Here is a 21,083-nt window from a genome sequence, read left to right as displayed (position 1 = left end):
ATCCGTTAACTGGTCAAGCTCCTCTGCCCAAGTTTTCTTCTTCCGTTTCTTTTTCTTTTCCGTTCTAAGTCCAGCATCACAGAGTTAGGAGCACAGTGGAGGTCTCTGACTTCCTGGGTTCAAGTTTGGGTTCCCCCTATTAAGTAGGCCACCATGGGGAAGCTATTTAACCTCCTGGTGCCTCAGTTTTGCCATCTGTAAATGGAGATAATGATCTTGATTATCTCATGGAATTGCTACCAAGATGAAACAAGGTCATATACTGATCGTGCTTACGTTGGAGCTTGGCCTGCAGGCAGCGCTATAGGAGTGTATGTCACTGTTACTGTCATTACCGATTGGGTCTCCTGTTCTCTCCTCTGCTCCTCCTCCCCTGTGGGCACCGTCACCTCCTCCCTGGCCAGCACCTTGTCCACCATCTCCCCGTTTCCATCGTGGGTTCATAATACACATGTCAGAGTATAAATAAAGTCCATTGGCTTTACCTCCATCAGTTAGAAACACTTAGCCAATCACATCAGTGTTTTAGGTTAGATAGCACGGACCGAGGGTAAAGGAAAGGACAAGAATGACGTAAAGTCACAACCGCACACAGCAAAGGCTGTTCTGTCCCAGTTTTCCAATTCCCACTGGCCTTCCAGTTTGCCAACAATATCAGGTGAGCTATTCTCGGGCGAGGAAAAACGAACCAGGTTGCTACGCTGAGAATAAGAAAAAGTTAAACTCACACGTTGCGTACAGGTGGTGAGAATTCTCGTCATATCTAAAAGGCATTTAAATTCCCCGGTACGCAGCGTGTTAACGATCGTTAGCAGGCAGAGGTCTTTCAGAAAGCAATGAGCGAATTTCACCTAAAGAAGCCAGGAGCAGATCCTGGCCCTTACCTGTGTTTTAGTTCACGCCACACACAACATAACACCGGTTCCAATGCCATCGTTGGCTCGGAGGCCCCAGCCGCCAACTGCCATCTGTTTCAAAGGTGAATTGGCAGCTTTAGGACAGAGGACGGGAGCCATGGGCCCCGCGTTCTTACCTATGACTTTCCCCAGGAAGAGCGACTTGGGAGAGTTGAACAGCGTGTCGGATGAACTTGGCAGGTGGTAACTCACTGAAGGGTAGTGATCAAGCTGCAGGAAGAAAACAAGAGTCACTTTGAGAAGGGTGTCACTGTCCCGCACTGGAATCAGATTGTCTGGGGGCGGGGATGACATCCCTCTCTGCACCTTGTTTTCAGGCTATCTCATTTCATCAGGGCTGACTCTGAGGTCCCAGCCCGGGGAAACCGGAAGTCTGACTATTCCTTCAAATGGTTTTTTTTTGAAAACAATGTGAACTTGGTAAGTGAAGACCCTTTATGAATTGTTCTTCAGCTTATGCTCATTTTCGGTGGATCATTCACCTGCAGGATTGAAATCTTTGTTCATTATAATGGAATAAAACTGGCTTGATCCAGTCTCTAAAGTTGACCTCTGAGAGAGAAGACGCTCCATCTATAACAACCAACTTTATTTAGGATCCTCTGACTGTCCTGTCTTCTTCACATTTTTGTACTACCAGTTTGTAGACCAAGAGTGATCTTCAGAACATATATATTCAAATATGAATATGAATATTTATTTTATATGTGAATATATATAGTCAAATGCTGACGTTCAGGTTGGGTAAATACACATTGTTTTCTTACTTATCAAAACGAGGGAAATTTCATCTTTCTGCCTCAGGGCAGGGACATCAGAGCCTGAAGGGGACAAAACACCACCAGGAACAGAGCTGTTCTTGCTGAGCGAGGGGTCGGGGAGTTGGCTGCAGAGGGAGGGGAGGCGGAAGCCGATGGAAACAGCCCACATTACGGCTGTGGGAGCCACGCACAGTTCTGACTACTCTTCCCACAAATAAAGGCCGACGGGCTGTGCCAGGGTCACAGGACTCGTCCTCCGAGTCCCTCCGGGGCTTTCCCTGCTTGAGGTGACTTAAAAACCAATCCAGTCCGGCTGTCTTGCCCCGACAGGTGGGCTCCTGGAACTTCCTGCGCTTCTTTGTAGCCGCTGGGAAAACCTCCTTTGTCACCCCTGCCCTCTCCTGAAGTGGGTTTAAGGCCTGCGGAGGTGAGCGTGTGGCGGGCTGTGCCGGAGGAGAAACCCACGTGGCTGCCCAGCACACGCGTCCCCGGGAGAACTGCGTGCACAGAGCTGCTTGCTAAGCCGGCAGTGCACACTCCAGGCACCAGGTGCACTCCCAGGCCTGGCTAGCCACGGCCAAGGCCAAGGTGGGCAAAGCCGCAAGAAGCCCGCCTGCCCTGGGCCCAGAGGGTGGCAGGAAAGAGTGGGAGGGAGGCAGGGAGCTCAGCTCACTCCCCACATTGGGAACAGGCTGCTCTGAGGAATGACCTTAATTATTAATGACTCCTCCACCTGGACCTTGACACTGTTTACTAGAAACCGAGAGGTCACTGAGAAAGTCAAGGTGAAGGGTCTAAGACGCATCCGTCACATCTCAGGGCCTGGGGGAGTTCTGAGCTGCAGAACTGTGTGCTCCTGCCTGGGTGGGTATCTGGAAACACTGTAGCAAAAGTCCAAAAGACGCCATTAAAGCAAACACTGGCATGTGTGACTGTAATTCTGAGAAGTTAAAAAAAATGCCAGTTACTCTGGCCAGAGAGTCTTAAATATCTGAAATCTCATAATGGAGCCAAGGCGACTGGGTTTTTGCGGCTAAATCTTAGGCGCTGCTTTGGCTGCATCTAGTGGCAGGTGCGGGGAACTGCGGCTGTCCCTCCACGCGCTTCCAATATTACCTGTTGTCAAAAAACTGCAGCAGGCCGGTTTAACTAAGGGACGATCCGACAGTGTTTCACAGGGGTGCTCTCCCCTTAAGTACTTCTTAGAATTTAACCTGCCCTGTTTAGAACTTAAAAACGATGCCAACAATATATGTTCATTATAGAAAAATAATATAGATTTGCAGGAAAAAAACCCAGCTGGTGATAATTGATGTTAATTTTTTAAAGGCGCATTCTTTCTATTTTGGGTGGAACCCAACTGCACACATTGCTCTGATCTACTTCTCATCGTTTAGTGATGTATTATAAAACTCCTTCCGTGGCAATACATACATGATGCGGCATCGTTTGAAACGGATGACTGGTACTCCACGCTATGAAGACATCGCACGTTCTTTAAAAAATACCCAATTTCTATGTTTGGACTTAGAGACTTCTTATGTCTTTGGACCCATACAGCGCGGAGCACATAGTAGGTCCTCAATAAAAATGTGCTGACGTTCGTTAGGGCAGGTCTGCAAGCAGCGGGCACAGCCGCGAGGTCAGCCTTCAGACGAAGCCCGACCCACACGGTGGAAAGACCCACCTTTTCCTCAACAGTCTCTGTGCACCCAGCCCCGACGGACTTGGCTTTCTGGAGGCCACTTTATATTATTCGTACAGAGCTCACAGTAAAATAAAACGCCTAGCTTGTCTCCACAGGCTACTTTCAGCTCCCCCCCTTCCTCTTGATGCAATTGATGAACCAAAGACTAAAATTTACATATGTTCATATGAAGTTTTTTTTCAGCAAAAGTTTTTGAATCTGGATTCGGCCATCAAACATGTCCGTGATCCTGTCTGGTTTTCACGGATGTAGGAATATCCTGAACACTCCCGAGTCTTCATTCACTCGTGAAGTCATGAATTTAAAAAGCTCTGAACAGGAATCTAAATGGGCAATGATCTATAATTCTAATCCAAATTACTCATTCAGTTAGGAAACGCTTTTGTCACAGAGACAATGAAAAGTGTGACAAATGTAGCAGACGGGCAGAATCTAGCCTTTACCATTCCCGAGGGTGAAGGCCTAGTGCCCGAGGAGATGCTGAAATAAAGGGGTCCGTACGGAGGAGGGGGAGCTGAGAGAGACGAGGAGTCGGGTCTGCCCTTGCCTTCGCTGGGGGACGGGAATCTGTGCCCCTCCCTCATTCTGCCTCGAGCTCCTTCCTGCTTTGTGCCCATGGGGGTGGGCGCAGGGTGGGAGCAGGATGGTGGGGAAAGGCTGAGGTCAAGTGCAGAAGATGCCGGAAAAGGTCAAAGCAGCTCTGGGACGTTGCAGGTGTGATTCAGTTTAGAATCTTGGGATAAAGAGAAGATCCTGGCTTATCCTGGCTGAGCCAGAGCAGGCAGGTGACTTCGAGGAGCTGAAAAACAGATGCGCCGGCCCTGCCAACCCCCGGGCATCAGCACAGTGGCACTGATTTTGGATGTCCGGCCTCTAGAACTGTAAAATAAATTGGTGGTGTTTTAGGCCCCTAAATCTGTGGTACTTTGTTACAGCAGCAACAGAAAAACAACACAGGAAATTAAAAATACAAAAACCCAAACCCAAACCTGTGCAACCAAAAAATGACCAGATGCCTGCTTCTCCCAGATCATTCTTCTAACAGGCCTCTCCTCTTGCTGCATTCTTCCTGCCTCCCAGATACAAAGTATTCCGGTCCCCAGCCGCCGTATCGCCCCCGCTGTCTGAGAGCACCCAAGGCAGAAGGAGGCCCTGCTCGCCGGTGTCCTCCCAACACAGGCCCGCCCCTGAAACAAGCTCTTCCCCCCCGTCCTTGGGATGTGAGTCCGTGTCAATAATCCACTTATTGCCCCCCGGCCCCAAGGGCACCCTTCAATGTACGCTCTGTAACCACGGGTCCCTTCCATCCCTTTCCGAGTGAGCACCGTGCTGAGCTTTCCCAGTAGAGGGCACGGGGGACGTTGTAGGAGGAAGCGGCTGCTGGGAATTTCCAGAGCTGGCCTGAAGGAGGGAGGGCAGCAGAGGGGCTGCCTGGAGTGTGAGGACGTCCTGTGGAGCCTGCCTGGGCCACAGGCACCCAGTGTGTGTCCTGCGACCCGACAGCCCGGTGACAAGCCCTCTCGACTGGAAACCAGAGCTGCTGTGCAGCCCCCATGCAGCCCCCGTGTCCCAAAGGCCTCCTGCCTCCTACTATGTGCATACACGCAGGCACACAGACACACATGCACGAACATGTGTGCACACACATGTGTACAGATGCACACAAATATGCACAAACACCACATACACGCACACACACACGCCCAGGCACACATCTGCAAATGCGCACACATGCGCTCACAAGCATGCACACACAGTGCGCAAAACATGCCTGGGCACACACTAACATGTGCTCACATACGTGCCCACACAGGCACACACAAACACAGGCAGCTGCTGAGCTCCTGCTTCCCCACCTGTACTCTGGAGGACGGCCTTTTGCTGGCCCAGCCTCTCCAGAGCAGCTCCAGTCTGGCCACGCCAGAACCTCTCTGCTATCTGGGGGGCGGAGCGACCACCGGCCTTTCACGGTCCTTGTGTGGGTGCCCCTAGGAGACTCACAGAGGCTTTCTGAGGTTGCAGAGTTGTCCTTTATCATAGTTATTTCTGACATGTACTGTCCCATGTTAAACCTACTGTGTGGTTTCTGTCTCCCGACGGGACCCAGGCAGGAAAAGAGGACGCGCGTATTGAGCAACTACTGTGTGCAAGCTTGTGCCAGGCTTCTCACGCCTTAATCAACAGACTCTGACCAGCAGTTCTCTGCTTTACCATACAGGCAGCGTCCAAAGTCAGAAAGAGTCAGGGGCAGAACGGGCTGACCCGGCTGCACCCGGCGGCCAGGGGACCGTCTCTGAACAAGCCCAGCCATCCCAGCTGGGGGAGGGATCAGCTGCCTGTGAAATATTGACATTTAAACCCCAAAACTGTTCACTCAGCTAAGGCTGCACCCGCTCACCCTGAAAAGCCTGAGGACGTGTCCCACTGTGTCCTCTCACTGGCACTGAAAGAAAAGGGCCTGAGGTTTCTTGCTTCCTGTCCGAATCCCTAATTTTAGGTGACACTTGGGCTTAGCCCAGAGACGGTGAACTGGGAACACACCATCCTGATGGACGTTTCCCCTCCAGTCGAAGCGAAAGGCCTAACACGAGCAGAAGCCACAACAAACAGACGTCGGGAGGAGAAAGGAAGCCCATCTGGTGTCAGTGCCATCCGTCTGCCATGTCCCCTCCGTCTGGAGACTCTTGTGGGCCTCACAGGAGAGCACAGCTTTCTCTCCCACCGGCACCTCCGTCCCACGCGGGGGTCTGCCGTGGGGGGTCCCCGCTGGCCTCAGGCTGCTCACCACTGAGGACTGGAAAGGGCAGGAGTCCCCCCCAGCACCAGTAGTCAATTCCCCTAAATGTTCCCACCGCTTCCTGACTCCAGCCCACTGTGTCCTGGTGAATGCAGAGGACACAGAATGAACTTGCATGAGAGTGGGAGGCCAGCTCATGCACGGGGGTGGGGGGGTGTCTACCACAAGTTACGGGGCTGCAGCCATCCACACATGGAGCCATGAGTGGTGGGCTGCACAGGCCAATGGGACATACATGGGATGTGGGAGCCCAGGGGCGGAGCCTCACCTCTGCACTCTTGGCCACTTCTTTCTGTAGCGTCATCTAGTGCACCTCCTGCTCCCCAGGGACCCTTGTGAAACAGGTCTGTGTCATCCTAGGTGTGCAGTTAACAATCTTAATTACGGCTGAGCTACGCTGGGGGTGTGTGTGTGTAGATGTGGAAACCTTAGCTGTACTTCCATCAGAAAGCCCTGGCTGGTTTGGCTCAGTGGATTGAGCGTCGGCCTGCGAGCTAAGTGTCGCTGGTTCGATCTTCCAGTCAGGGCACATCAGAGAAGGAAAACTCTGACTCCAAAAAACCTCCGCTGCCTTGCGGCATACCTCTTCAGGGGAAAGGCTAAGGGAGTAAACCCCGACAGAAAATCCGGAGCCGGAGTCCCTAAGGCGGTTTGACGTTGTAGTCAACACCGGCAACTCCTGCGGCGCACCTGAAGCCAAGCTGTATTGACTCCGTCTTTCCCTTGGACCCTTCAGCTGCGAAGAGAGGGGGGGTCTGCTGCATGGGCAACAGCAGACCCTCCATATCACCCTGCCCAGGCTCTGTAGCTTCAGCTTCACTGGAGAGGACACTCCAGCGTCATCGCAAGATGTTGATTCAACACGGGAGGAGACAGATACCCTGTCACTCCCGAGTCGGACTGCACAACCATTCTCGGCGGTGCAGATAGACTCTTAAGAAGCTACACCATCGTCTCTCGAGACGGACGGCTGCCGACGACGACGACGACTTCCATCAGAACTTCTGGTCTAGAGCAGAACCCCATGTATGAGCCCGCGGATGAAAGCCCTCCCATGACCTTACGGCTCTCTGGTTTGGGTCAGCAGCCCGGACTCCATACAAAAGACCCCATCGAAGAAGACTCCCTGAGGGCTAATTTAGGACCCTGGGACACTCCCACTATTCCGGGAGCTCTGAGTTTGGCAGAACCCATTCCTGGGACCCCTGAGACCTGACTGCAAGGGCATCCTGTGCGGGCCGGCGTGCCAGCCTCTCCCAGCGCATGCTGCCCCGCCACGGGATGCTCCGTCCAACTCCAAGCGCAACCAAGGATGCAGACGGTAGGCGGCCATCTGGGACGTCATGCTGCCGTCCACCTCAGTCTGTCATTGGCCTCAGCTGCTCATAAATCCTACTGACTGATAGAGATACTTAAGAAAAAGAACGAGCCCAAGAAACGCTTACCCTGTAACAGAACTGTGGCATCCACGTGACCTGGGTGAGCTTTCACAGTCGGGTTAGTAACGGAGGTGACTGAGCTGCCGACCGGGAGTTGGACCTGCTCCCACCAACCATCACCCGCCCCCCGGCCAGGGCTCTCGCCCTCAGCCCCAGGGCCCAGGCCTTGGTGCCAGCACTGTCGCTACCACATGTATGTAACTATCGGCCGACTCGGCTCCCAGCATTCAGCACTGAGCAAACGCTCATATAAAGGTCGGGCACCGCTGGGGGCGCTCAGGCGAGGAGAAGCCGGAGGGACAGCCAGTTGGTCACCTTCGCCCCCCAGACAGAGAAGGGGAAGTGAGGTCCCAGGAGGAGTTAGCGACCTGCCCACATTCACAGACTAGAAGGGGTAGCATTGGTCTTGAACCAATATTAAACTCCGAGGGGTGGTCTTTCCCAGAAATGCTTAAGGCTGGAGAAGTAAAGGACTGAAGAGACAGACCTCTCTGGGCTGTGTCTGTACATTATTCCGCTTTCAGAGGTGTCAGGAGGGTTCATTTAGGCTTGAGAAGCAGTTTTAAAATGAGAGGTATTTCAAGCACTTCCTCCCCGTGTCGCGGAGCCGTCAGCGCTATGGTAATGCAATCAGTACAATTTGTCCCCTCCGAAGGCTGGGTGCATTGGGAACCCTGCAGTATGGATGCCGTTGGAAGAATTAGGGAGCCCATCAGGTGATTTATGGTTTAGTATGTGAAAGATCTCTCAAAATAGTGAAAAGAAAAATATTAGCTTTCAAATGTGGATCCAACTTTCCCTAGCAGAACACTCCACCTGCTGGAAAAACACTGAATACTATTTACAGCAGAAAGTGTTTTTAAAAACTGATTTTGTATCAATAAATTGTAGAATTTTGATACATTTCAGGAAATAAGAGGAGACTTTCTCACTTCATAGCTGAAATAGCATTAATTTCACAGACTTTTATAGCAGGAATGGCCCAAATACTATATAATTTTTTTCAGAGAATCTGGTTGGAAAATACTTAGTACTTTCAGGCTTGTGTTTTGAGTTGCACATGAGAATTCAAAAAATGGTCATAAAGCACGAAAAATTAACATCTGAACCAGTTCTACTAATTCTGCCTCTAATTTCCTTCTCCCAGAGCTTGTATGAACAAAGCTCATGGCTTTTATCCACTTTTATACTTAAAGTCACTTTAATAACCATCGAATTTAATCATTACACATAGTGGGTCATTTAGATAATAATGAACATAATTAGCATCAATTACATAATTTCATACGGCTGAGTTTCCCGAAGAGCTCCATGCAAACCCAACTTGCTAAACTGTAAAATGACGTCCCAGGAATAAGGACAAACAAACTCCAGGGGTAGAACAAGGGAGAACGAAAACAAAGAACGCGCGTGACAAATAAAATCAGAAATGGTCAGTTCCAAAAACAGGTAGTCATTGACACATACGATGCTGCTGAAATTCTATAATGCGATGGCGATTTGTTGAGAGATTAAATGGAAGAACAAAGACATATGGATGAGACACACCATAGACAGGACAAAGGTGACTGAGCCTCTTCTGCTTCGGTTTTATCAGGTTCTGTGACCTTGGTGTGACAAACACACGTTTTCAGGGGTCACTGAAATGTGGTCCCTGTGAATTCCTGGGTGGTTTTGGGGGGGGGGGAGTTAATAAGGCCATCAAGAGAAGTGATGCATGAGGAGGTGGGGACTGGTCCACAGGCAAGTGAGTGGCTACTCCGACTGTCAAGTTTCCAACACGGGGAACCTCACTTTCACGAGTCCAGATACAAGGACCTTATTTGAAGACAAGCTCCTCACTGAAACATAGACACAAATCTTCGGAAGTGAGCAGGTTGGCTTCACTGGCTGGAGGCATCGGCTGATGTGGACTCCTGAGAAGGGTCCGCCTGTCCAGGGGTCTGCCACCCTGAGCGTAGGAGAATGATGACCATGGGGTGGCCTGACTGCTGAGGAGGTGTCCTTGCGGACAGGACTGCTCTGGCCACATCTCCTTCTGGCCAGTTGCCTTCCAGTAATCACATGACTCCTTAGCCCTCCTAACTGGGCCTGGAGCTTGGCTGGAGATGTTCCCGATGGGGCAAGGTGCTTACACTCTTGTTTTGGAAATAAGACTTACAAAACATGCCGAGGATCATATTATAAAACTTCATATTAAAATGGGATTGAGAGCATTACTCTGAATCCCAAAACGTATGATCCGGAGGGTCATTGCCGTCATGGGTTAAGTCCAGAGGTTGGGAGAGTGGAGGCATTTGGAGGAGGACTATGCACGTATAGCGATTCTTTCAGGGGCACTATGGGCCTTGCTGGTCCTTAGGATGTATTCTGGGGAGAAGTGACAGGTGACAATGGGAGGGAGCGAAGGAAGCGGGATTGATTGTGGAGGGCTTGGAATGCCAGGTGCCAAGTTTGGACTGGATCCCAACATGGTCGGGGCTGCAGTTTGTGAAAAGTACTCTGGGGTTGTACACCCCCTACTTATTATTGCTGTGGTCTGTCACCTCCATTTCTTTATAAGGAGGGCCCATTCAAGGTGTCCTGTCTGCTGAGCATCCGACTGCTCGGGCCTACATGTCTGGGCCCTGTTTGGGGGAGACCTTGTTGCACATAATTGTGGGGAGACCTGAAGATGGGTGAGGAGCCAAGTTGGAGAAATAGGAGACAAAGCAGCAAGCCTGGGTCTGCGTGGGGTGAGAGTGATGGATATGATAGCTGCCGGCACATGGAGACCTGTATGTGACACTCAGCGTCCGCTGTTCAAGAATTCAGTGTGCCGTGTGCTCCTCCCCAGTACCATTCAGGGAAGGCTCTGAGGGGTTGTTTGTGCGTGTGCACTGAAGAAGGGGGGCACTTCCCTTTGGCTGGCTGTGTTGTTGATCAGAGAGTGTGCCCATGAAAGAAGGAGCCTAGAAACAGAGAGGACCCTTGGAAGTCCCGGGGGTGGTGGGGTTGGGTTTCCATCAGGGAAGGAAGGTCAGTGGAAAATATGAGTCAAGGTGATCTGGTCAAGGGCTGGAGGTTGGGTTTGACCCCAAGGCCAATGAATGAATCAATCCTGCCTAAATAATGAGCCCCAAACCCCTCTGAAACCCCTGACCATGACAGCTCAGGTGAATCCCCCTGTTCTGCAGTACTTGTGTATCGTCACAAAGCAACGTGACAATACCCAGGGACATGACCCGGTGATGAAGAAGATCTGCCTTTGGCTGGTTCTGTCTTATAAACTCAAACATACACTTCCCACGCCACGCATGAGTCCCACTCCCAGACATTTACTCAAGAGAAAGGAAAAGAGTATGTCCACAAGGGACATGAGTATGCATGCACATGTTCACGACAGGTGTGTTCATAGCACCCCCAACCCGGAAATGATCCCTATGGCCATGAAAACGTGAATGAATAAACAGACGGTAGCATAGTCTTCAATGCAACACCACGCACAGGATGACAGGCGTGAACCTCAGAACCGCGTGCAGGGTGGGCGGAGCCGGATGTAAAAGCCTGAACGCTCATGACTTCCATGAAGGTAGGAGCGGGTCCAACTCTCCTGTGGTTTCGTAGACACTGAGATGTGAGGAGTCACTGCTCGGGCAGTGACTGGCGGGAACCGACAGGGACGGGGCTCAAGAGAGCCTTCCGGGGCGTGGGGAACGTTCTCGGTTTTGACGGTGTGGTGGTTCCATGGGTGTGCACATGTGTTAAAACCCACCGATCCACTCAGTTCCAGGGTGTCCACGCCATGGCACGCAATTTTCACTTCAAGGAAGTGGACAGAAAACAAGAAGTTGGGAGAACGGGAGACGCGGACCTGAAACAGCACACAGACGACCTCCGCAGGGAGCCTTCTTGCCAAGGAAAACGGAGAATGGGGCTGGGGGGCAGGAGGGGCTTTCGTTCTAAGTGAGAGATAACCATGTGCTCGTTTGCTGTTGGGGACGAGTCCGCTGAGGAGGAAGACAGGGACCTGTGTGACAGCATCCTTGAGGCGGGCTTAGTGGGGAAGTGGAGAAACGGGCTTTACATGGGACTCTGAAGCTAACTTCACTTCCTCCGTGTTCTTTCTGAATTAGAAAACCACGTGGAATGGATGGCCTTTTAAAAAGAAGAATAGCATGTTTTCTATATCCGGCGATGTCAGGCAGGGGCTGGTGGTGATTCTGACTTAGGAATGAATGGCCCGTATGGGCTATTCCGAGTCTAAAATTATTCTGAACACATACTACCATAAAGTTTGCAAGTTAATTATTATTTCTTAAATCCTCACCTGAGGATATGTTCGTTGATTTTAGAGAGAAGGAGGTGGGGGGAGAGAGAGAGAGGGAGGGAGAGACAGAGACATCAATGTGAGAGAGAAGCATTAGTTGGTTGCCTCTTGCACGTGCCCCGACTGGGGACTGAACCCCAAACCTGGGTATGTGCCCTGACTGGAAATCGAACCCACTAACTTTCAGTGTATAGGATGAAGCTCCAAACAACTGAACCACCTGGCCAAGGCCAAGTTTGCAATTTACCTTATAATTGGTAAGGAAGAACTTGAAGAGGTGCATGACAATCACCTTTGTTCTCATCTCTAGGGAAGGAGTCAGAAAAGGATATTAGTATCTATTACTATCATCAGGCATCACGGGCACGGAGGCCCCACGAGGTCTGTGTCTAATCCAAGTCCATGACGTCAGTAGTAAATACTCAGCGTCATGCACATTTGCACGCTACCATGTTAAGTGCAAGGCGCCCCGCGAGGCTCCCTGACTTCCCGACGTGCTAGGACTCCCGCCACTAGAGCCTCACCCTGTGTTCCTTATTTTTTAAAAACGGAAACTCTGCTTTCTGTCATTGTTATTCTCCTGACCTGGGAGCTAACGGTTTTCTAAGGAAATGGCATTCATTGATCTCGGTTCTTGGCTGGATGATATGACAATACTGAGGGAAAATGTAAATGCTGTGTGTCGAATCAGACTGAAATTAAGGGCTTTATGGTTCTGAACCTAGTTAATGAAATAGCGTTTTTTTCCTTTATTGGCTGGTCTCCTAGGTTTATAGTTTTGCTAAAATCGTGGTTGTGGAATGACTTTCATATGTGAGGTGTTTAAATAAAGCAATCCCAGGTGCTTTTACTTTATCGATCATTTTAATGCACTGGCTTCGGTATTTAAATGCGTTTGAGTTTGTTTCTTTAATGGCCTTTCCATAAAAGCTAAGTTGGCCTGGCCCCTTTTGCAATCACGACACCGTAATGGCAGAAAAAGATAATAATAAAAATGAGCTCGTTTTCTGTGGTTGAAAAGGTTATATTTCTATTGATTTTAACTGTAATATAGTTTAAGTCATTGATATTAAAAAAAAAAAGAAAATCCACTCAGCAAACACATCCTTTTTAGCAGAGAGGCTATTGACTTGACTTTGCCGCGAGGTTCTGGAGACAGTAACGGTATTCGGAGGGGGTCTCAGCACTGGCATTATCAGACAGTGAAACCACATCCTCAAATCCTGTTCCAGCGGAAGAGAGGGAAGGCTTCGGTGTGCATGACCAGCTCTGACGGCCCATCGACGGCAGGAAAGCCCGGCTCCCTGGAAACACTGAAGGCTTTTAACGCCGTGTGTGGAGCCAGTTCCAAGCAGTAGAATGTGGGGAGGGAGAACCTCGTAGAGGTGGTAAGGAACGTGAAACAGAAGAAAGACGAGGAGGAATGACGTGGGAGAGAGAAGCGCTTTCATGCCTTCCCCTGCGACCTGGCCATGTGTGTGTATAGGCGTGTGTGAAACATGTAACAAAACAGACTGAGATAATCCCCAGCCTGAAAGCTCGTTTGCTGTAGCTTCGGACTGTGTTCAGATCAACTCCAGAAAAGGCCTGAGTGAGTCTGCGGCTCTGGCCCCTCCCGGGGACTCCAGGCGGACTCTCCGTGGCCCGACTGCAGCTCTCCCTTAATCAATGCACTAGAGAGGGTCTAGTTTCTGACACTTTGCCTGAGCACCCCCTGGCAATCTCGGGAGAAAGAAGAAGCTGCTAAAAGGATCTGGGAGAAGGAAGATCAATACAGAGACGATCCTCCAAAAAGTCTGGTCTTTTTCTTCCTCCCCTCAATATTATCATCATTGGAGTAGCACCTCAGATGTCTTGAAGGTCAACTCCAGGTCAGAGCCCACCTTAGGGGCTTCACGCACTGTTTCAATGAATCTGCAGACCACCCTGTGGGCACACACGCTTACTTGGCCCGTTTTATGGCTGAGGAAGCCGGGCGCTGGGGTTCAGTTACGATGCCTAAGAGGACACGTGGCTCCTGAGAGGCTCTGCCCAGAGGCCCGTGGGCCTGCAGACTCCCAGCCTCGCCACGGCGCCAGCCTGGGCCTCACTCCACCGCCAAGCTAGGCTGGCAGGATGCCCGTAGCTAGTGCATGACGTCCTGCGGGGAGGTATGGGGAGCAGGGCACCCCGCGTCGCCTCGGCCTCACGCCCCTCTCCCCCGCATTTTAACCCCATTTCCTTTCTCACATCTCCCGATTTACGACCCCGTCCCCTTCTGCATCCATCCCTGGTAGCAGGACAGGTTTCAGAGGGTCTGGATGTTGGAGGCCAGAGAAACCGGCCTCTGTAGGGTCGGGCTGTGGGCTCACTGCCCCTGTCCTTTCTCCCAGCCGAACCTCTGCTGGTGGCCCTGGGGGGCAACTTCAGGACGGATGCTTGCCCTCCGGCGCTTTATCCTCTGACCCCCCACTTCCCTTTCCAGTGTCTTTCTTCATCTGCACTCCGGACCCGCCAGCATGGATCCTCTCTTCCGCCCACAAGGCTCTGTTATCACCTCTCCCTCCCGCACTGAGGTCCGGGCTTCTCCCCCAAACACAGTGGAGCAGGGCTGACTGTGAGCAGGCTCAGCGATGCGAGGGAGGAGCGCGCTTTGCAGAGCGGAAAGCACCCACGCACTCCCACGAGCGTCAGGCACGCGGTGTGTGCGCTTCCCTCGCTCGGCAGACACTTCTGGGGGCTCTCTGTCACCTGGGCTGGGGGTCAGGGCAGCAGGATGGGCGGGGCGGAGCACAACCCCCAGGTGTGGACCCGTGAACACAAGGGCAGACTTCCGTTGGGGCCAGCAACACCCACCCCGCGGCCGGCCGGCCGGCACAGCAGGTCACATCCTATCACATCAGATGCAAATGTGACCCACCCTAGGAGAACCCGCGACCCCTGATTTGGGGAGCATTTGCAGGAAACCCCACCTTCCCCGCTCTCAGCACTCGTTAGGCTAACGACCACTAGAGGGCACCTGAACACCGGCTCCAGACCGTTCCGGGCTACCTGGTCCCCCCAAACCTGCGCTCCATCCCCGGGCTGGCTCTTCCCTCTCCTGAGTGGAGGGCACCTCGGACCTCGTGTTGAGATCCATTTATCTTTTCAGGGAAGAGAGACCTGTATGTGGGGCAGGAGCCTGCCTTCAGTTACCTGTGCATGCAAAACAACCCTCTCTGCCTATTGCACGAAAAAATAAAAAATAGTTGGAGAACTACCGTCTCTGAGAGCGGTGTCAGGGCTCTGCAGATGGATATAACAAGATAATGCCTCACAGATTGAACTCTGGTTTTCATGCCAGACAAAATAGAAATCCGGGAACCTTATCTCCTTTCTTAGAGACGATTTATGTGCTTCCTGGGCTTGGGGGAAAAACATGAACTCTCCGACGGTGGGTTTACAAGCTTTGGCTGTGTTGTGGAGAAGGGAAGAGAGACAGACGTTGGAGTCCCTAAGCTGGATCAGAACTTGCTTTGCGACGGCTTCCCCCCTGCACTGTAAGAAACGCACAGCAAAGTAAACACATTCTTTCTGGCGAGCAGCAACGGCGGTCCTGCCCAGCCCTGCATAATTCATCTGCGGATGAAACTGCTTCAGAAAAGAAATGAAAAACTTGGAAGTGTTGACATATCCATTGAGTCTTTTCCTGTTTCCGATCAAGTGAGCCTGATGGGTGGAACTGATTTGTTTTCCTGTGCTTCCTCTGCATAATTTTTATGAATTGCAGAAGAGCAAACGTTGAATTCCTGCAGGTGAGAACGTGGTCCTCCCACCCCCATGGGAAACCTTTCAGGAACAGCTCAGACACTTTGTCAAGTTTTCTCTAATCCTTTCCGTCCCGACTCCACCCCCTCCTCCCCTGACACCCTCGGGGTGATTAACTTCCCCCCTTTCTGTGTTTCCTCAGCACAAGTCTGCACTTGCGTTGGGCCCGGGTTCATGTTTGGGTGGTTGACGGTGTTTTCTGCTGGACTGCGGCTCGTGGAAGCAATGGCCACGCTGCCCGCTGTGAAGAACTGGGAGCTGAGGACCTGCTCCATGGCTTGGCCTTCAAACTGATGGAGCAGGACTCTGTCCTGAAGGCCATGTCAACAATGGCTTGGCTGATGATCTCTCTCTTTCTCTCTCGCTTGCTTTCAAGAAGGGGATTGGGAAGGAAGGGAAGCAGCATTTGTAGGTGGAGAGACCTTGCTAGGTGCTTTCCTGTGTATTTTCTCTGCACACACACAAACGCCACTCAAGTAGGCGGCCTTAGTCCTCACTCACAAACAAGGCAACGGGGAGCCTGGTGACTTGCCAGGGAGCACAGCTATGAAGTGGGAGAGCGTGTCGGGAAAGGACTCTGTTTTATTTACGGTCTAGGGACAGCCTCTGAAATTAGCCGTCCAAGGGCACGGGGGTCTCTGCTTAGACTCGGACCACCCTCAGAGGAAATTCCGCGTTAGGAGCTACGGCCGATGGCCGGCTGGCACTGTTCATGCTTCCTCCTGCTCCTGGCCCTTTCCATCACCGACACATTGATAAGGGAGGCCAACTCGATACATCTCTTCTGGAGGAGAAGTAGGGGCCCCAGGCTTCCACCGCCTGCAGAGATGCAGACGGAGGGTGTGTACATCTTTCCTCTCCTCCCACAACATCATCATCTCCTTCAGGGGGAAGACACACTCCATCCCCTCCTCCTGCCCCGCCTACTCCCCCCTGTGCCCCTGAATTTCTCTCCCTGGGAGCTGCCCAGCTCACACTCGCTCTCTTTGAATCTCTTCTGGATGCGGCTGAGTTCATCTCAGGGCACTGCCTGCCGCGGGCAGCTCACGGGCTGGGGTGGAGGGCCGCCTCGCTCGGGCCACGCCAGGCTTCAGCCACGGCCGCTGTCTGCAGTTTTCCCATCACGTGGCGGGCTGGGGGGTGGCCATGGGTGAGAAACACTCAAGTCAATTAGACGTCATCATGTTAAACGCCTGGCGACCCTCATATGGCTCCAAATGTAATAAAGTCCACCATTCCTGCAACCACCCTGAGAATGTTTCGCTTCCTTCAGAGGGATCTTCCGCACACCCCCACGGCACACCCAGAGATTGTTTCTTGAAGTACAACCTCCAGGTGCAGCGATGGCCTCAGTGCAAAGCTGCAGGCTGGTCTGAAAGACGCTGGCAGCGGGGAGGGATCCTAGGAACTGCTGGCTGTGTATCCCGTTTTCTCTTTTTTGGAGACACGTCACCAAACTCCTACGCTCTGTTCAGAATTCAAGAAGAAAAATGGGCCACAAGACGCTTCTGAAGGCCACAGACCTATCGCCCAACCTATGACCAAATTACAAAAAGGGAATGAGGTCACGTGGTTTTGGGTGTGTACCCCCACTGTGGACAGGCTTCTCTGGATACGTGGAAATACTGACATTATAACAAACGCCGATTTGTATTCAGACCAAATTGGTGCGCGAGTTTCCAATGGCACAGCTTTCTGTCTTCCCTTCCCAGGTATCTTCTACGGAATTAAAGCAGGGCTACGATACAGGAAGCTAATAACATACTGACCTGTGCCCTCCACAGAATTAAACACGAGCCAGTCTTCCATGGAAGCGGCCGGTGAGCTAGTAACAGACCCGCTAAGAGGCCCAGCAGAGACTGAGGAACTGCCTGAGTGTTTTTGGGAGGGAAGGAGCTGGAGAGTTTAAAGGGCTCATCATTATTCTTGAATCCACCTCCCTGCTGCCGAGTGCTTCTGTCGCGGACAGCCAAGGCTGCGAGTTCATCATCCGGAGCAGATCAACACCGAATGCGCCAAAGGGAAGACGTTACCGTGAATGTAATTTTGAGAAAATGGCCCTAGGCTAGCTAGGCCAACTTCCTTTATTTGTTCTGACAACCCTGAAAAGATGGAATGCTTCCAAAAGTGTTATTTTCTTTAATCAAGGCTTGAATCACCTCTGATAGTAAAAGTTTCAGGAGTGTTTACAACTGTATCCTTTTTCTTCATTGTTCTTTATCGGCAGAAAGTTGAGAGGTAATAAAGGCACACACGTTTTTAAATAATTCACCTGAGCTTCAAAGTCTAATGTCATCCCAGGCTCCCGTTGCTAGGGAAGGAAGGATGCTCCATTGGGAGGACGGGGGCTTCTGTTCATCCCACTTCCAGGTCCCACAGGGCGCTTCTGTGTCGTGGAAAATCACTGCCCCTGTAGTAGGACTTCTTCGTCCTTTTTCACATATGAAAGTTAAGGTTTTATGACACCCAGTAAATGCCATTGGGCCGCATTTCACAAATGTGTTTTCACTTCCCGGACCTTATTTTTTCCAAGGAGACCACTCCCTAATTTGGAATTTCAGAAATGAATGTTAATTGTTCACACACTGCTGGAGGTTACGTCTCTCGTTTAGCACAAACACGGTTCGTGGTTTGTTTTAAAAGGCTCCAAAGTACGTTTTACAAAACGGGGGTGCTCGTGTACCTACTTTTATGTAGCTTTCGTTTGTTATATAACAATACACTGCAGCAAAGGGGTTCAGAATGGGCCTCCCCGAGATGGGCTGCTTGGTCACGTGGGTTATTTTGAGCTGAAGGCAATGGAGGCCTGCAGGCTCAGGAGGAACTTCTGCCCCTCCCGTCACTATCTAGAAGAAACTAAATTGGGGGCCTTGTCCGTAAGAAGAGTTATTACCAGAGATAACCTTTGCTGACCCATCTATAGGGCGGGACAGATGTCCAATGACTGAACAGCTCCTCTTCTTATTGACCTGAGAATGAGCCCCCTCCTTTCGGAAGCCTCCGGGACCTGCCCTGGTGCCTTAGCTCCCACAGCCATTGATACCTCATTTTAACTTTCTGTCTCTGGATCTCTCATATGCGGAGACCTCTGACTCTCTCCCGGATGTGGGGTTCCCACATGTACGCGATTAAATGTGGCTATTTTCTCTTGCTAATCTGTCTCCTGTAGGGGTTCAATGAGTAGACCAGCTGGCAGAAGCTGGAAGGGCAGAAGATGTTTCTGCCTCCCCACAGTAGAAGTCATGCCCAGTCAAGTTTTCTGACCTGGTACCCCTACGAGGCAGAGGTGCCGGCCTATTTGGCAGCGGGCCCTTCACTGCATCCAAGCAGCCCCGCTAACCCGTGTCCAGCTGAAAGCCAGTGTTAGAGTCTGGGCTTGGGCATCCGGAGGACCTGGGTTTGTCCTTGAACTCCACCCCCCGCTGAGCTCTCTCTGCCTCTGTTTCATCACCTGCAAAATGGGAATAATGGCCTCAATCTCGCAGGAGTGCGGGTCACGTAACATACAGCCTGCGGAGCACTAAGGAAAGGGACTGGGTCCCAGTCCAGTCCAGGGACATTGCTTCCTCTTTCTCCCGTCACTACTGTTATTAGTAGTGTTATCGCCTTCGTCGGGTTTTCCCTTATTGGGATGAGAAGGAAGCCTGGCATCTTTATTCAGGTTCTTGAGAAAAAATTAAACCGAATCATCCTCAGTAGCAGACGTAACAACTGTAGAAAGCTGGTCTGTGAACTTCCTTCCCTGAAGAGGCCTGGAACCTGCCTGTGTGGCCTTTGGCGCCGGTGGCGTTTTCTGAGCCACAGAGGAGGCTGCCCTCGCCACCTTCCGGTGTCTGATCACAACATCGGGCCGGGACTGACGTGCTACGCACTGTCCCGCCGCTGCCCTAACTGACTCCAAGCGCACCAGCTCCCCCGAAGACTTCCCTCTAGTGAGACCTCTCAGAGATCTCCCAAGGGTTATACGGCAGAATAGCGATGGCTCCCCTGACTGCGGGCAGAGTCAACGGTGGGGGTGACGCCCTGCCGCGGGAGGGGCGTCTGGTCCCCTGGGCCCCAGGGGAGTCGGCCTCCCGTGGGCACGGGGACCTTGTCGGTCACCTGGACTTCCTTAGTCTCTGTTTTCTCGGCTCTCTCACGGCACCATAGCATCAGCTTTTCCCAACTCAGAAGGCTGAGCACAGCCGAGGGGGACAATGTGAGTGTTCTGAGACCCTCATCACAGGGCTCTTAGGTCCTTCCCGGGCAGAGAGCGGCTCCCCGGATCGAGGAGGGTACTGACGCTGCCCTAACCTGACCAGCTCTCCACACACAGAAGGGGGCCCCTGCCTGCCAGTGTGTCATGCCATTAACACGCTCCCCGAGAAGCCCGCAGCTGAATTACTGGTCAGTGGACTGGTAACACAATTCCTCCAACAACTTTTCATGGGTGTCACTATCTGTACTATTTACTTATTTCTGACCTACGAAAAGCTGTATGCAATCATCACCACAACCTACGTCATGAACATACACATCCCCCACCCTTTTATTATGATTATTACTGGGTAGGAATGCTTCACAAATGTAGAGCGTTAACAATTCTCGGCACTGCGGTGCGTGGATCTCTGGGACTCTCTCGTCTTGTGGAACCCGAATTCTGTACCCCGGCCCCTGGCAGCCACCTCCCATTCTCTGCTTCAGACCAGGAGTCTGACTGTCCCAGACCCATCACATAGGTGGTATCATATATGCGGTATTTGTCCCTCCCACTATTTTTGACAGAACTTGGCATGTGCCCCAGACTGTGGATCTCACAGCGTTCAGCCTGTGACGTTGCCTAGTTCAGACTTAGGATTTCCCCAGGGAACGCTTTCCACGGAGCCTTCTGCAGGGGTGGCCTTTCCAACTGCTGGGACAGAGAGAGGGCTGGTCTACAAGGTTCCCACACTCCTGGATCCTTGTTTAGTACAGCGTTCTCCTTTGGAACACACACTCCTGCCCCTCCCCCTTCTCCACCATAAGGAGGAGGGGGGCGGAGTGTGTGTGTCTCCCTTGCCCCCCATTGTCAGTATCCTACCCTTTCTGTGACCTTGTCATGATAGGGCTGAGCTACTGTACCTGCTGCTTGATTTGTCATCTTCTGACATTAGTGCAAACAACTCTTTATCAGCTTATCTCTCTATTGTTCACCTTGGACCCAACCTCAGGGACGGTGTCACTGCGTGAGGGACACTTGTTCTCCAACTAATCCTTGCACTGACTGTTACATGGGCAAGGAGAAAGAAAATTATTTGTATTCAGCCTCTGAATTTTTTTTTGGTGATCACAGCTAATAAACCCCAAGTGACGCACACATGGGGACCTGGCAGAGACAGCTGCGAAGC

At 51.7% G+C, this 21,083-nt stretch overlaps 1 protein-coding gene across 1 annotated transcript in view; it reads right to left on the bottom strand.

The window, feature by feature from the left end:
• The window catches only part of CNTNAP2 (contactin associated protein 2), a 1,071,500-nt gene that overhangs the window by 87,119 nt on the left and 963,298 nt on the right, over positions 1 to 21,083 (bottom strand). Inside the window, exon 20 of the mRNA XM_090286919.1 lies at positions 1,034 to 1,127. Coding sequence (XP_090143045.1) covers positions 1,034 to 1,127 — 94 coding nt within the window. The remainder of the gene's footprint in view (positions 1 to 1,033; positions 1,128 to 21,083) is intronic.

Source organism: Furipterus horrens, unplaced genomic scaffold (genome assembly GCF_987537825.1).
Source record: "Furipterus horrens unplaced genomic scaffold, mFurHor1.1.pri manual_scaffold_9, whole genome shotgun sequence".
Lineage (NCBI taxonomy): Eukaryota > Metazoa > Chordata > Mammalia > Chiroptera > Furipteridae > Furipterus > Furipterus horrens.
The sequence above is the reverse complement of the archived record's forward strand: the minus strand, read 5'-3'. Positions and strand labels throughout refer to the sequence as shown.